This window comes from Cetorhinus maximus, chromosome 16, assembly GCF_964194155.1.
Source record: "Cetorhinus maximus chromosome 16, sCetMax3.hap1.1, whole genome shotgun sequence".
Taxonomy (NCBI): Eukaryota; Metazoa; Chordata; class Chondrichthyes; order Lamniformes; family Cetorhinidae; genus Cetorhinus; species Cetorhinus maximus.
In genome coordinates this window covers 75995725-76013076 of record NC_135894.1, presented here as the reverse complement: position 1 = coordinate 76013076, position 17352 = coordinate 75995725, and the positions used below count along the sequence as shown (strand labels likewise).

The following is a 17352-nucleotide window of genomic DNA, read 5'->3' as shown; positions in this document are numbered from 1 at the left end:
GCAAAGACGAAATACTGTGGATGGTGGAAATCTGAAATAAAAAAGACAATGCTGAAAATGCTCAATAGGGTAGGGCTGCATCTGTGGAGAGAGTAACTTCAGGTCTGTCTATATGATAGAGGATAGCATGACGAGGTTTTTAAGATTATATTGGGATACTGTTTTTTGCTATTTTGCCAGGTGCTAAGGGTTTCATAAACCTTTGTGACAATCTTTTTTTGCCCCTAGCAATACTCTCAATCTGACATAGTTTATAACTAAATCATTCTAACCTGGTTTTAAAAAAAAAATCAGAAATGGAAAAAATAGAGGCATGAAACAGTAGGGCTACTGATGTCTGATATTGAAAAGGAAAAGAAAGACTTGCATATCATGCCTTTCACAAGCACAGGACGTCCCAAAGGGTTTTACAGCCAGTAAAGTACTTTTGAAGTGTAGTCACTGTTGTAGTATAGGAAATGCAGCAGCCAATTTGTGCACAGCAAGCTCCCACAATCAGCAGTGACCAGACTGTGATCAGGTAATCTGTTTCTGTCATGTTTATTAAGGGGTAAATAATGGCTGAGACACCAGGAATGACTCGCCTGCTCTGCTTTGAAATAGTGCTATGGGATACATCCATTTGAGAGGGCCTTGGTTTATCATCTCATCCGAAAGACAGCAACTCCAACAATGCAGCATTCCCATAGTACTGCACTGGAGTTTCAGCTTTGATTTTTGTGCTGAAGTCCTGGAGTAGCACTTAAACCACAACCTTCTGAATCAGAGGCAAGAATGAAGGCAAGTTCAACAGTAGTCCAGGTCCCAGCCTAGTTTCTGCCGGTGCAGCCTTCACAGGAAAAACAGCTGATTTTGCAGGCCACAGAAACCTATTCAATTCTTTGAAAGTATAGTCTTTACAGGAAAGGCATAGAAGGGAACCTCTGTAAACTGATCCCTTGGGTCTCATGCTCCTGATTTTTAACTGTAGTAGAGCAAGAGAAATACAAGTAACAATTTTCATACAGTGTGTTATGCAGATTACAGAATATATCTCAAGCCTCTATATTAGTAGGGTAAAGAAGGAAGACTGAGAATAGTAATAAGAGCGAAAAGCAAATAATAGGAAAAACTACATTTACATTTTTTTGAAATTGTCTGCTAGATAGGGTAGTAGAGACAAAAACATTGAGTTTGTTCAAAGTACAGTTAAATGCTGTGAAGGGATAATTACAGTGTTACTGTAATTGAACATCAATGTCCCAAATCTTCCCATTACCAGATCATCGAAGATTGGATGTATGATGGAAGATGCGCATCATGACCCTTTGGAAGTCCTGACGTCTGGACCTACGTGGGAATTGCCCGGGAAGTTTTAAACTTCCGATGGGCAATTCCCTGCTGGCCCGGTCCCTGTGTGAATGTCTCCGACTTGACTTACCTGGATACTTACCCAGGAAATGTTAGACCGATTAAAACCTGGTCTAACACCCGGGTAACTCCACATCCGACCCAACCTGAACCCCTCCAACCCATCCCAGACACATCCTTCACTATCCCCGAGTATGTCCTGTTCCACTGGCAGGACAAACTCAGCAGAGGTGGCGGCACAGTGGTACACAGTCGGGAGGGAGTTGCCCTGGGAGTTCTCAATATTGATTCTGGACCCCATGAAGTCTCATGGCATCAGGTCAAACATTGGCAAGGAAACCTCCTGCTGATTACCATGTACTGCCCTCTCTCAGCTGATGAATCAGTGCTCCTCCATATATAAAAACAAAAAGCTAAAAGCTACTGCGGATGCTGGAAATCCAAAACAAAAACAGAATTACCTGGAAAAACTCAGCAGGTCTGGCAGCATCGGTGGAGAAGAAATCAGTTAACGTTTCGAGCCTTCACGACCCTTCGGCAGAACTATGCTTCAGTTCTGCCGAAGGGTCGTGAAGGCTCGAAACGTTAACTGATTTCTTCTCCACTGATGCTGCCAGACCTGCTGAGTTTTTCCAGGTAATTCTGTTTTTGTTTCAGTGCTCCTCCATGTTGAACAACACTTGGAGGAAGAACTGAGGGTGGCAAGGATGTCAAATGTACTTTAGTTGGTATCTTCAATGTCCATCACCAAGGGTGGCTTGGTAGTACCACTACTGACCGAGCTAGTCGAGTCCTGGAGGACATAACTGCTAGGGTGGTCTGCAGCAGGTGGTGAGGGAACCAACAAGAGGGTAAGAGATACTTGACCTCATCCTCGCCAACCTACCTGCCGCAGATGCATCTGTCCATGACAGTATCGGTAGGTGTGACCACTGTAGAGTCGTTATGGAGACAAAGTCCCGTCTTCACATTGAGGGTAACCTCCATCGTGTTGTGTGGCACTACCACCGTACTAAATGGGATAGGTTTCAAACAGATCTAGCAACTCGAGACTGAGCATCCATGAGGCGCTGTGGGCCATCAGCAGCAGCAGAATTATACTGGAACACAATCTGTAACCTCATGGCCCGGCATATCTTCCACTCTACCATTACCATGAAGCCAGGGGATCAACTCTGGTTCAATGAAGACTGCAGGAGGGCATGCCAGGAGCAGCACCAGGCACACCTAAAAAGGAGGTGTCAGTCTGGTGAAGCTATAACACAGGACTTGCGTGCCAAACAGCATAAGCAGCAAGTGATAGATAGCTAAGCGATCCCACAGCCAATGGAACAGATCTAAGCTCTGCAGTCCTGCCACATCCAGTCGTGAATGATGGTGGACAATTAAACAACACTCTGGAGAAGGAGGCTCCACAAATATCCCCATCCTCAACGATGGAGGAGCCTAGCACATCAGTGCAAAAGATAAGGCTGAAGCATTTGCTACAATCTTCAGCCAGAACTGCCGAGCAGATGATCCATTTTGGCCTCCTCCAGAAGTTCCCAGCGTCACAGACTCCAGTCTTCAGCCAATTCAATTCACTCCACGTGATATCAAGAAACGGCTAAAGGCACTTGATAATGCAAAGCTTATGGGCCCTGACAATATTCTGGCAATAGTACTGAAGACTTGTGCTCCAGAACTTGCCGCACCCCTAGCCAAACTGTTCTAGTGCAGCTACAACACTGGCATCTACCCGGCTATGTGGAAAATTGCCCAGGTGTGTCCTGTACACAAAAAGCAGAACAAATCCAACCCGGCCAATTATGCCTCATCAGTCTACTCTCGGTCATCAGTAAAATGGTGGAAGGGATCATCAACAGTGCTATCAAGCGGCACTTGCTTAGCAATAACACGCTCACTGATACCCAGTTTAGGTTCTGCCAGGGCCACTCAGCTCCTGACCTTATTGTAGCCTTGGTTCAAAAATGGACAAAAGAGCTGAACTGCTGAGCTGAGGTGAGAGTGACTGGCCTTGACATCAAGGCAGAATTTGACTGAGTGTGGCATCAAGGAGCCCTACCAAAACTCTGGTCAATGGGTATCAGGGGGAAAACTCTCCACTGATTGGAGTCATACCTAGCACAAAGGAAGATAGTTGTGGTTTTGGAGGTCAGTCATCTCAGCTCCAGGAATCACTGCAGGAGTTCATCAGGGTCGTGTCCTACCCAGCGATCTTCAGCTGTTTCGTCAATGACCCACCTTCCATCATAAGGTCAGAAGTGGGGATGTTCGCTGATGATTGTGCAATGTTCAGCACCATTCACGATGACTTAGATACTGAAACAATCCATGTTCAAATGCTGCATGTCCTGGACAATACCCAGGCTTGGGCTGACAAGTGGCAAGTAACATTCGTGCCACATAAGTGCCAGGCAATGACCATCTCCAACAGGAGAAAATCCAACCATCGCCCCTTGATGTTCAATGGCATTACCATCGCTGAATCCCCCACTATCAACATCCTGGGGGGTGTTACCATTGACCAGAAGCTGAACTGGACTAGTGATATAAATACCGTGGCTACAAGAGCAGGTCAGAGGCTAGGAATTGTGCAACAAATAACTCACCTCCTGACTCCCTAAAACCTGTCCACCATCTGCAAGGCACAAGTCAGGGGTGTGATAGAATATTCTCCACTTTCCTGGATGAGTGCAGCTCCCACAACACTCAAGAAGCTTGATACCATCCAGGACAAAGCAGTCCGCTTGATTGGCACCACATCCACAAATATTCACTCCCTCCACCACTGAAGCACAGTAGCAGCAGTGTGTACCATCTACAAGATGCACTGCAGGAATTCACCAAGGCTCCTTCGACATCACCTTCCAAACCCACAACCATTACCATTTCATAGGACAAGGGCAGCAGATAGATGGGAATACCACCACCTGGAAGTTCCCCTTCAAGTCATTCATCATCCTGACTTGGAAATATATTGCCGTTACTTCACTGTTGCTGGATCAAAATGCTGGCACTCCCTTCCCAACAGCACTGTGGGTGTACCTACACCACATGGACTGCAGCAGTTCAAGAATGCAGCTCACCACCACCTTCTCAAGGGCAATTTGGGATGCGCAATAAATGATGGCCCAGCCAGCGTAACCTATATCCCATGAATGAAAGAAAAGACTACCACCTGACTCTTCACCCCTGACCCAACCTGACTACCCCCCAACCACCTGACTAACGTCCCTGACCTGACTACCCCATCTGACCCGACTTGTGCACCCCCAATCTGACTAGCCCCTGACCCAACTACTTCCCAAACCTGACTATCTCCGACCACCCAACTACCCCCCTCACCAATCCCTCCCTGACAACCCAATCAGCTGACTACTACCCCCAACCAGACCCGACTACACCCTTCACCAGATCGGACTACTCCCCAGCCACCTGACAACACCCTCCAAAGCCACCTGATTACCTTCCCAAATCACCCCTGACAACCCAATCACCTGACTAGCTTTCCCTATCAGACTCAACTACTCCCCGACCACCAGACTACCCCATTCCCCCAAACCCACCCGATTACCATCCCCAATGACCCCCCCCCTCACCGACTATCTGCCCCGCCCCCCCAAACCCCGACAGGACCCGGCTACCTGCTGAACACACCCGACTATTCCCCCGCGACCTGACTACACCTAACCTGAACCAATCCCACTACCCCCCCTCCCAACCCAACTCACCCACTCTCCCATTCACTCATCCATTCAGTAACATTCATTAAAATACTGGACCTTTAAATTTACCTGAATACGGCAGCTAGCATTGTAAAAAGCAGGAGCGTCCTTTCTTCCCCCGATTGTACTGCTCTCTGATGGAGTTCCCCGGGAACACTGCGCTGCACGTTTCTTTGACAGCTGGGATCAGAATATCCCGGAAAAAAAGTGCATCAGTGTTGGGTTGGGAGAATCTTTGCGTGCAGCGGCAATTTGTGCAGCCTGTAGCATCTTCGCTGCTCAGAAGATTCAGGCCATTGAGACAAATGGCCTTTGATCATCCCTAACTTTTCTTATACTTTTACATTTGTACACGTTTGGGACAATGTGGGAAGGAAGGATGAATTCTAGCCGGCAGTGTGATGATTGGGAATGCATTATGCCAAAAGACTTTATAGCAGTCTCATTACAGTCAGCTTCCTCACAAACTGGTCACAGGTCATTTCAAAAAATATATGAAATAAAAACCTGACATAAATTCGGTCAGACCGCTTTGGAGAGTGTACAGTCTGTTTCTAATGTAATATTTGAACCAGATTGTGCCAGAAATGGCAAACACTAATTTGAAAAGGACACTATAAATGGAGCATAAGTTAATACTGTGCTATAGGGTTTGTTTTTAGTTTGATGATGTGCCAATTCAGCAAGTCATCTCATTCATGCCATTCATTTCTGCCTCTGACCACAAATATGGCACCAAGATTAAGTAGGACATTTCTGAATTCATGGTGTTCTTAAATAGTCAAGTCTTCGAGTTGATTTTGAGTTTTCATTTTTATGCAGATAAAGATTATGGTCTTTCCATTCAATCTTTCCATCCTTGACAAACAAAAACAATTTTTAATCGGAATGTTTGTAACTTAAACATTTTTAAATGCTTTGTTAAAGTGAAATGTTTTATCGCAAGTGTGTCTAAAATGTTTTGATAACAATGGCTGTCATTCCGATCTCTTGAAATTTATTTTGGAAAACGTTCAAAGTTATGAAGAGTTGAGCGGATTTACTTAACTCTTGCATGTCAGCATTTCTGCACAATGTCCAACATGGTAGCAGGATAAAATCTTGTGTGTGTTTTAAGATTAAAGAAAAGGTTGTATTCCATGCATGCAACTAGTTATGAAAATCAGTTAATTACCACACTTAATAGGAATGTACACTTTTAAAAAAAAACTCTTTCATGGGATGTGGGCTTCGCTGGCTGGGCCAGCATTTATTGCCCATCCCTAGTTGCCCTTGAGAAGGTGGTGGCGAGCTGCCTTCTTGAATTGCTGCAGTCCATGTGGTGTAAGTACACCAACAGTGAAGTTAGGGAGTTCCAGGATTTTGACCCAGCAACAGTGAAGGAATGGCAATATATTTCCAAGTCCAGATGGTGAGTGACTTGGAGGGGAATCTCCAGGCGGTGGTGTTCCCATCTATCTGCTGCCCTTGTCCTTCTAGGTGGTAGTGTTTGTAGGTTTGGAAGGTGCTGTCTAAGGAGCCTAAGTGAATTCCTGCTGTGCATCTTGTAGGTCGTACACACTGCTGCTATTGTGCATCGGTGGTGGAGGGAGTGAATGTTTGTGGATGTGGTGCTAATCAAGTGGACTGCTTTGTCCTGGACAGTATCCAACTTCTTCAGTGTTGTGGGAGCTGCACTCATCCAGGCAAGTGGAGAGTATTCCATCACACTCCTGACTTGTGCCATGCAGATTTGGTGGACAGGCTTTTGGGAGTCAGGAGGTGAGTTACTCATTGCACGACTCCTAGCCTCTGACCTGCTCTTATAGCCACAGTATTTATATGGCTAGTCCAGATCAGTTTCTGGTCAATGGTAACCCCCAGGCTGTTGATATTGGGGGATTCAGTGATGGCAATGCCATTGAATATCAAGGGGCGATGGTTGGGTTCTCTTATTGGAGCTGGTCATTGCCTGCCACTTGTGTGACGCGAATGTTACTTGCCACTTGTCAGCCCAAGCCTGGATATTGTCCAGGTCTTGTTGCATTTGGACATGGACTGCTTCAGTATCTGAGGAGTCGCGAATGGTTGAACATTGTGCAATCATCAGCAAACATCCCCACTTCTGACCTTATGATGGAAGGAAGGTCATTGATGAAGCAGCTGAAGATGGTTGGGCCTAGGACACTACCCTCAGGAGCTCCTGCAGTGATGTCCTGGACCTGGGACGACTGACCTCCAACAACCACAATCATCTTCCTTTGGTGTGCTAGGTATGACTCCAACCAGTGGAGAGTTTTCCCACTGATTCCCATTGACTCCAGTTTTGCTAGGGCTTCTTGATGCCACACTCGGTCAAATGCTGCCTTGATGTCAAGGACAGTCACTCTCACCTCACCTCGGGAGTTCAGCTCTTTAGTCCATGTTTGAACCAAGACTGTAGTGAGGTCAGGAGCTGAGTGGCCCTGGTGGAACCCATACTGGGCATCAGTGAGCAGGTTATTGCTAAGCAAGTGCCGCTTGATAGCACTGTTGATGACTCCTTCCATTATTTTACTGATGATCGAGATGAGACTGATGGGGCGGTAATTGGATTTGTCCTGCACTTTTTGTGTACAGGACGTACCTGGGCAATTTTCCACTTGGCTGGGTAGATGCCAGTGTTGTAGCTGTACTGGAACAGCTTGGTTAGGGGCATGGCAAGTTCTGGAGCACAAGTCTTCAGTACTATTGCCGGAATATTGTCAGGGCCCATAGTCTTTGCTATATCAAGTGCCTTCAGCTGTTTCTTGATATCACGTGGAGTGAATTGAATTCGCTGAAGACTGGCATCTGTTATGCCGGGGACCTCCAGAGGAGGCCGAGATGGATCATCCACTCGGCACTTCTGGCTGAAGATTGTAGCAAATGCTTCAGCCTTATCTTTTGTACTGCTGTGTTGGGCTCCTCCATCATTGAGGATGGGGATATTTGTGGAGCCTCCTCCTCCAGTGAGTTGTTTAATTGTCCACTACCATTCACGACTGGATGTGGCTGGACCGCAGAGCTTAGATCTGATCCTTTGGTTGTGGGAATGCTTAGCTCTGTCTATCACTTGCTGCTTATGCTGTTTGGCGTGCAAGTAGTCCTGTGTTATAGCTTCACCAAGTTGACACCTCATTTTTAGGTATGCCTGGTGCTGCTCCTGGCATGCCCTCCTGCACTTTTCATTGAACATATAGTGGGCACACTAAGACTGCCACTGATTGCAATCCCTCTATAGCCTAATGGAAAAATATGGCTTTGGTATTGAAAAATTTAGTTCTTAGATTGCTAGTCTTTGTGCCCGAGAATTAGTTAGTGCTGCAATTGGCATTTTATTGTATTTAGTATCTGTGATGTACAATTGCTTCATGTATCTAAAAATTAAAGTGAATAACTGATCCTTGGGCATCTTGGAATCGATCCAGACAATGCCTTTAACTTAATAGGAGGAACTGATAACTGAAGAAAACTCAAGTGACTTATTTTCCTTTATTCTTTCTTACTCTTCTCTGTAACTAACAAGCCACATGAACATAGAGGTAGCCATATTATAGATTTTTCTGTGATGTTTCACCTACTGAAAAACCATGGCCAAATCACCCACCCAACGTACTCAGCCTGGCCAAAGATGGGAAATGGTGTTCCACAAGCCTTGATGCTCAGCCCACTGTTGCTCACCAGTTTTATAAATGATTTGGACTTGGGACTCGAAAGCTTAATTCCAAAATTTGCAAACAGCACCAAATTGGAAGGTGTAGCTAACACAGAGGAGGACTGCAACAAAATACAGGAAGACATTAATAAATTTACAGAAAGGGTGTGCAATTGCCAATGAACTTCAATATAGATAACTGTGAGGTGGTGCATTTTGGTACTCCTTGAAAAATATCTAAATGGGATAGCGGAACAAGCATCTGGTACCCCAGGGTACATATACAGAAATCACTAAAAATAGCAATGCTGTTAAAAAAGCCATAAAAAGCAAACAAAGCTACTGGGTTCATTTCTAGAGGGAATGAACTGAAAAGCAGACAAGTTACATTAAACTTGCGTCGAAACTTGGTAAGACTACACTTGGAGTACCATAAATAGCTTTGCTCTCCATATTAGAGGCACTTGAGAAGGTGCAAAATAGATTTAATAGAATGATATCAAAACTGAGAGGTTATACCTATCGGGAAAGATTGAACATGCTTACTGAGGGGGTGACCTGATATAAGTCTTTAAGACTATGAAAGGGTTTGATAGGATAGATGTAGAGAATATGTTTCCACTTATGAGTTGATCAGAGTGCGGGGCCATAAATATAAGATAGTCACGAATAAAGTGAATAAGGAATTCAGGAGAAGCTTCTTTACCCACAGAATGGTTAGAATGTGTAACCTGCTACGACAAGTGAATAAGATAGATGCATTTAAGGGAAAGCTAGATAAACACATGAGGGAGAAAGGATTAGAAGGATGTGCTGATGGAATTTGATGAAGAAGAGTGGGAGGAGGATTGTTTGTAGCATAAATGAGCATGGAATTACCTGTTGGGCTGAATGGACCGTTTCTATGTTGCCAATACTATTTAATAATATGTACTATTTAACTATTTAAGAGTGGAAAATTATTTATTGATAAGTAGACAAATAACTGTCTGCTTGAAGGATGAGAGTTTTTGCTCAAAGCAACTCAATCGACAATGGTTTCATGGTCATCATGAGACTTTTAATTCCAGATTTTTTTTAGGATTCGAACCTGGGTCCTGGAGCATTACCCTGGGGCTCTGGATTACTAGTCCATTGGCAATACCAATGCGCCACCACCTCCCCATCTACTTGATGGGGGTTCACCAAATCTGACATTTTACAGATGAGTGGGGGGGCATCTTCACATCCGATATTTGAAAAAGCAAGTTTGTTGGGGAAGGTTATGTTATTAATTTACCAGATATTCAATACACAGCTGAGGATGATAACTTTCATGGGACCGTTGGAGAGAGTTCCTATGAAAGCACTGTTGACCTCAGAATGTTCCAAAGTGCATCACAGCCAATGAGGTATTTTTGAAGTGTGGTCAGTGTAGACAACCATGCAGGTCAATTTGTGCACAGCAAGGCCCAACAAAGCTTGATGAGATAAATAATTATTTATCTGTTTTAGTAACGTTGGTTGAGGGATTATTGCGGGTCTTTGGATCTGCAGAAGATTCTGCTAGCTCTGATCATAGGGACTTTTGTAGTGAACTGGCTTCTTCTCCAACTACTTTGATGTCTCCAAAATGGTGTGAGGTTTTAATCCATTCTAGACCATAAGATCTTGAACTACTTTATTCTGAATTCAAAGCTCAAGATGCTAAATCAATTAAATTGAATTATTTGAAGACCCAGCATTCAATGTCTCATGCCCTTAAAGATATTCAAATCTAAACCATTAGCTCAACAAATATTACTGGCAATGTGGCTGATCTGTTAAGGAATGGCTTAACTTTCTTTTCATTCAGCACATTAACTGTTTTTCCAGGAACTCTCAGAATACTAATTATAGATAAGCATCATTTATGTAAACCTTCCTGTCAAACCCAGTCAGAGGGCCACCTTTGTTTAAAATTTGTATAATATCAAAATTCAATTTGCAGTTTGAGCAGCTCACTAATGTAACAAATATCTAAAATATTGCTGTATTTTAATTTTGAAGCTATATTATTTAAAAGTAAGATTGCACTTTACTTATGAGTTACTTGATCTTAACCTTTCATAACTAATTGCGAAGCTGACTAATTTTACATATGGATGTATGAATTGGAGAGTTTGTTAAATGGCCCAAGGTTTCTTGTGTTGAAGTGACATTTCAACATGTAATCACCATTTCTTCACAGTTAGTACCTGATGTAAAGGTATCAGGTTCTATCGGGGAACCTTAATTGTGGAGAGCACATTACATGTGCCTTGCTCTAAATTTTATAAATATTGAATTTCAATATGGGAATCTCACGGAAAGCGCATGTTTCAAAATATTTGTATAGGCCAAATTGAAGTATAAGTATAGTTGATCTCCTGTTCAAACATTCTGATTGGCAAGCTTAAATATGAACACTTCCTGTACTATATCCCAGTTTAAACAGTTGTTAACCAACCAAGAAATGAAATAATGTCATGTGAAAATAGTGCGCCCAGAAAATAATCTTTACATGCTCATCAGAATTTCTGCCTTACCGTTTAGTTTTGTCCCAGAAATTGAATTATTTGGAAATTTAGTGAAACATGATCCAGATTTGTTAGAATTTTTGAAAATGCATTAGAAGTGTGGCATGTCTTCTGCAAAAAGCTTTCCCTTGGTTTAGTTGCTGAATATACTTGTTGCATCCACAGATGGGATGAAAGTGCTCAAATCTAAGTCCAGTAGGGTTGTTAGCAGTAGCTATAAGATCCTATTATATATTTTGACAACTTTCTACAGTTGTCCTAAATTAAGATATTTTCCAGCCACGCAGAGACAAGATTTTTGAAGGGCCAGGAAGGCGAACACAGAGGTGGGATGGCCCACAATTCCCCACTGCTGGCCGCTGTGCTGGTGTTCTGACAGTTTTCCTGGGCCGTTTTTGAATAATCAGAGGGAGGGCTGTGGTGACGTCTACCCACCAGCAAGTGGCGGGAAGCCAATTAGCTAACCGAAAGGGCCTATTAAAGCCACTCTATCGACGCCCACTGGAAATATCCAGTTGGCATGCAGGCCCCCGCATAGGCTGAAACCAGCCTGACGGATGGAGGCAGTCTTCTGGAGAAGACCGGGAGTGGGGGAGCGTGTGGTTTGCTTGCGCTCCATCCTACAATTTAGTCTTAGCCCCACAACCACAATGGATAGAGAGCCACAGCTGTGGCTGCTGGTCATCCTGTGGACGGGCTCCCCCTTCACGATGACAGCTCGGCAGGTATGGCTTCTTTGTAATTGTAAGTTTTTAAAAAGTCTTCAGAGGACATCTCCATCTTGATGTCCCCTCTCTTTCCCTTACCTACATTGACAGCTCACATCTCTGACAGTGAGGCTGCTGATCTGTAAATGCTAGAGGGCCTCCTATTGGCCCGCCAGCCTTGCAACCCCAGCCTCCATCCTTAATTGGATAAGGCTCTTGGAGATGGCCACTTAATAAAGTCACTTCCAGAGCACTCTCTCCGGCAGTTCCAGGTTCCCGAGCCAGAATTCAGCCCGACGTCAGTATTGAGACTTCTGGAACGAAAATCCAGCCCTAGGTAACAGCATTTTACTGGATGTGAGTATAAATTTCTTAACATACCGTTCACGTTCTTGTTCAAGAAGATTGGTGAATTCATCACTCTTTTCCATGTAGTCCGCATGCTTCTTTTTCTCATCCTCCAATTCATCTACTGTCTGTCTATGGGATCGTTCTACCAGGAGAAGTTGCTCTAACATCCGTCTGTGTGTCTCTTTCTGTTTCTCAACTAGTTTGTCGAGCTGTATGTAGAGCAAAATGATATTCCATTATGTGCCTTAAAACTGGGGAATATTTGTTCACAAACATAACTAGTGAAAAGTAAACAATTACAGCCCAAATTTCTTTGCTGTTTCTATAGAAGTCCTGCAATAACTTGGGCATAACCCACAATAGGAACCCAGTTACACTGGGTCACCAACAATCCTGGGATTTCACCCGTAACCTTGTTCACAGTCGAACCTATGACTGCCACTTACAAGGGCTATAATGTCAGGGCAAAGACTCTGGCTTTCCAATTCCCCAGCTCAGTCAAGATCCTGTATAGGACTGGTGGCTAGCATACTGACTGAGAACGTTGAAATAAATAAGATTCTGAGGGGGCATGACAGAGCAGATGCTGAGAGAATGTTTCCCCTTGCAGGGAATCTTGAGCAAGGGGACACAGTTTCAGAATAAGGGGTCTCCCATTCAAGATGGAGATGAGGAGGAATTTCTTCTCTTAGAGGGTCATTAATCTTTGGAAATCCTGTATCCCAGAGAGCAATGGAGACTGGATTGTTGAATATATTCAAGATTGAGTTAGACAGACTTTTGCTGTACAGGGATGTCAAGGGTTATAGGGGCTGGCAGGAAAGCGGAGTTAAAGCCTCAATCAGATCAGCCAGGAACCTATTAAATGGCAGAGCAGGCTTGAGGCACCAATGGACATCTGCTGCTCCCATTTCTTATGTTTTTATGATTAGGTGGAAGGCTAGAGGAACCAGAGGATCTAGCCACTGGTCCTGTGAAGACTGGGATGATATAAAGACTCAAGTGAGCACTCAGTGGGCTCTTGGTAAAAGTGGGCAGGTGGCAGATTTTCTGGTTGCATGGGGCAAGAGGAAGTTCAGCAAGTATATTTAGTGGTGTGAGTGCCTTTTGCCCAAAGTTGTGCCCTTCTACTGACCCGGTCGGAGATCACAGCCCATGGATTGTTGAGGCTGATATTTTAAACACTGCAAGAAACTTATTGCTGTTGGAAAAGGATTTTTGCTGAGTTGTAATTCCTTCTAGTAGATGATCACTCAAATTCCAAAGCCTCTATCTGCCTTCTTATTATTTGTCATTGTATTCTATGGCAGGTTTAGGAATTCATCTTGCAGCAGCCTCAGAAACCTCTCGAGCTTTTGGAGATTTAGCTTCCCATCTGCCATGAGAGGATTTTAAAAAATAACATTTATAGATAACATTCAGTTCTTTCAAAAATGCTATTAAGGCAATTTATATTCACATTAATTTTTAAATACCAGTCAAAATCTATCTTATTTAAAATAAATAAATTCTGTAATCATAAATGGGGACTTAAACCCAGATGGCCTCAATGTCATTTGCAGAGAATCAAACCATCATCCTGGAATATAGGAATACGTGAAGAAAATGACTGACCCCTAGCAGCCAGTTGAATTGATGGTGAATAACTTACACCTGCTGAGAAAGGACTCTGCCACAACAGAGTTTCTCTTTTCAATTTGATAAACTTCAGTGATTGAATTTTAAAATTATGGGATTGGTTTAGAGAGGAACCGATCAGCCAGATTTTCTGCTCCTTAATGTTATACAATGGCTTTGCTAGCAATTATCTATGCTTGTCATATGGGGACATGTCTGATTATTATGTCTCGTTTGGTCAAACAACCTTCCAACAGTAATTGCCTCAGTTCATACATAGGGAATAATTGTCTGGTGAGACACCAAAGAGCTGCCACCACCTATGTAAAATTGTGCCCTTCAAGAAGGTAGACGTTGTAACAAAAATCATGGTTAAATACATGGGTTGTGAACTAATAAGAGAAGATTGAGATTTTTCTGTGACTAGTCATTGTAATGGAAAGCTGAAAAATATCTCCTAACCTCATTGCATTCTGGATTTCTTTCTGGTGTCCCATTTTAATATCCAGTTTTTCATTGATTTTTTATTGATATCTCAAATGGAAGATTCCCTTGAAAATAGGTTTGTTAGTGATAAATGAAACCACAGCATAGAAAATGTTACAGGTCCAGTTCATAAAATGGCAGAAACTTACAGCACATTTTGACCTGCCAAGCCTATGTTGGCTCTTTGAAAAAAAAATTGTGCTTAGTCCCACATCCTCACCTCATAAGTTCCTCACCTTCAACTACCTGTCCAATTCCCTTTTAAAATTATTTATGGAATCAGCTTCTTCCACCTTTTTCAGTAAAGCTTTCCATACCCTGGCGACTCTGAGTGTAAAACATTTCTCCCCACCTCTCCCTTTGATCTTTTTCCAATGAATTTTGAATCCATGACATCTAGTTATGAACTCAATTGCAAGAGGAGATATTTTTTCCCTATTTGTCAAACCTCTTATCATCTTGAAAACCTCTATTAGGTTACTTCCTAATCTTCTTTGTTTCAGGGAAAACAGTCCTAACTTTTTCAATTTCTCCCTGTAGCTCCCATCCTAGTTAACATCCTGATAAACCTCCTGTGCATCTTTTCTAATGCAGAAAAAGAGACATGCTTTTGAAGCTTTTCATCTTGCACTCATCAGGACAGATGTAAGAATGCCAAATTTCAAAGGGAATAACAATTTTTATTGCCCGAGAAAAGGGGTGCTGATTGGTTGATAAATCAGCTTTGATTGGTCGAGATGTTGCCATGGCGAATGCACAAGATAGCTATTGTCCCCTATGCTTTTGTTTATTCAAAAAAGGTGCAATGTCTGGACATATACCTTGACAGTGGACAGATCACTGCATATGAATAAATGTGGCCTCAAGCAAGTGTAAGTGAGCTACACTGCGAGCCCAACCAATAATTTTAAATTGGTTGTTAGTATAACTTGGGATTGTTCAGCAAGTGCTTCCCAATTGCGGAATCATACCGAAGCTTAGATATTATGTTCTGTTCTGAGTTTTGCAAGCACGGGTTGATTGAGTATGGTCAGCATTCTGCTTATTGTGAGCAGCTGAAGCAATATGTTGTTTGATATGATTTGCCTCTTGTTGGGATGTATGGCCTACGTACCTGGCATCTCACCAGCACTGAAATTCAGTTATACCACATAACTGAAGAACACAAGGAATAGGAGCTAGTGTAGACCATATGGCCCTTCGAGCCTGCTCCGCCATTCAATGCAATCATGATTGATCTTGGGCTTCAACTCCACTTCCCTGCCCGTTCCCCATATCCCTTGGTTCCCCGAGAGACCAAAAATCTGTCTACTCACTTATGTGTTAGGCAGAACATATTTTTTACTTTACATCAGCATCCTGTTAGTGGAAAACACTGACCATCAAGCCAAAAAAGATGTTTTGCCTACCACACAAATGAGTAATGTGGTATACGAATTTCAGTGCCAGGTACATAGCAATGACTGGCGGATCACATCAAACAGCACGCCCCTTCAGCTGCTCACAATTGACATAGTGCTGACCGTGCTCAAACAACCCATGCTTGCAAAATTTAGAACATAATGTCTAACGTTAGATGTGATTCCATGGATAGGCAGCACTTGCTAAACAATCCCAAGTGTGCTAAAAATTACACTAACGACCAATTTAAGATTATCAGTTGGGCTCACAATGTAGCTTACTTATGCTTGCTTGATATTCATATGCAGGGATCTGTCCTCAGCAGGCACAAGGAATACGTCTAGACGTTGCATCTTTTTTGAATAAGCAAAAGCCTAGGAGATAGTAGTTCCCTGGTGCATTCACCATGGCAATGTCCTGACCAAGCAGAGTCAACTTGCCAACTAATTAGCACCCCTTTCCTCATGCAGTATAATTTGTTGTGAAATTTGGCATTCCTACATCTGTCCTGATAGAGTGCAAAACAAAAGGCTTTGACAGCATTTCTGTTTTTTCAGCAACACTCGAGTTCTGAAGTACCAAGCAACTATCTTTGTAATACCGTTATTTTTTTCTGAAATTTAGTGCCTAGATTTGTCCACATACACCAGCTGAGTCTCAAGTGATTTATAGCATGATCTCTTTGCATTTGTATTCTATTCCTTTATTTATAAACCCAAGTAATGCATATACATTTTTTAAATTACCTATCAACTTGCCCTGCCATTTTTAAGGATTTTGTAAATATGGACTCTAGGGTCTCTACTCATCTACACTTCTCAAAATCATCCCATTTACAGTATACTGCCTTTCAAAATTAATCTAATACTTGGTTGTATTTTAAAATTCAATTATGATTTTGAAGGTAGCTGCAAAAAAAGGTAGAATTTAAAGTACTGTATATTTAATTACGTTCTACACTAAGTTTGAGGACCGATTTCTATTTAGAAGGATACTGTACTGTTCTTCTCAGGTTCTTTTTTTTATTCATTCATGGGATGTGGGCTTTGCTGGCTGGGCCAGCATTTATTGCCCATCCCTAGTTGCCCTTGAGAAGGTGGTGGTGAGTTGCTTTCTAGAACCACTGTAGTCCATGTGGTGTAGGTACCCCCACAGTACTGTTAGGAAGGGAGTTCCAGGATTTTGATCCAGCGACAGTGAAGGAACAGCGAAATATTTCCAAGTCAGGATGGTGGGTGACTTGGTGGGGAGCTTCCAGGTGGTGGTGTTCCCATGTGTCTGCTACCCTTGTCCTTCTAGGTGGTAGTGGTCATGAGTTTGGAAGATGCTGTCTAAGGGGCCTTGCTGAATTCCTCCTGCAGTGTATCTTGTAGATGGTACACACTACAGCTACTGTTTGTCGGTGGTGGAGGGAGTGAATGTTTGTGGATGTGGTGCCAATTAGGCGGACTGCTTTGTCTGGATGGTGTCCAGCTTCTTCAGTGTTGGAGGAGCTGCACTCATCCAGGCAAGTGGGGAGT

At 43.1% G+C, this 17352-nt stretch overlaps 2 protein-coding genes across 11 annotated transcripts in view; one reads left to right on the top strand and one right to left on the bottom strand.

Annotated features, from left to right (window-relative positions):
- cmss1 (cms1 ribosomal small subunit homolog) overlaps positions 1-17352 on the top strand; it is a 330497-nt gene that overhangs the window by 159535 nt on the left and 153610 nt on the right. The gene's annotated exons all lie outside the window — the stretch shown is intronic.
- Positions 1-17352, bottom strand: part of filip1l (filamin A interacting protein 1-like) — a 257274-nt gene that overhangs the window by 139227 nt on the left and 100695 nt on the right. For all 4 annotated transcript variants that reach the window (XR_013579190.1, XM_078560103.1, XM_078560102.1 and 1 more), the window contains exon 4: positions 12359-12537. Coding sequence is in view for 3 of the 4 variants with exons in the window: in XM_078560103.1 (XP_078416229.1) it covers positions 12359-12537 (179 nt within the window). In the remaining variant the exon portion in view is untranslated. The remainder of the gene's footprint in view (positions 1-12358; positions 12538-17352) is intronic.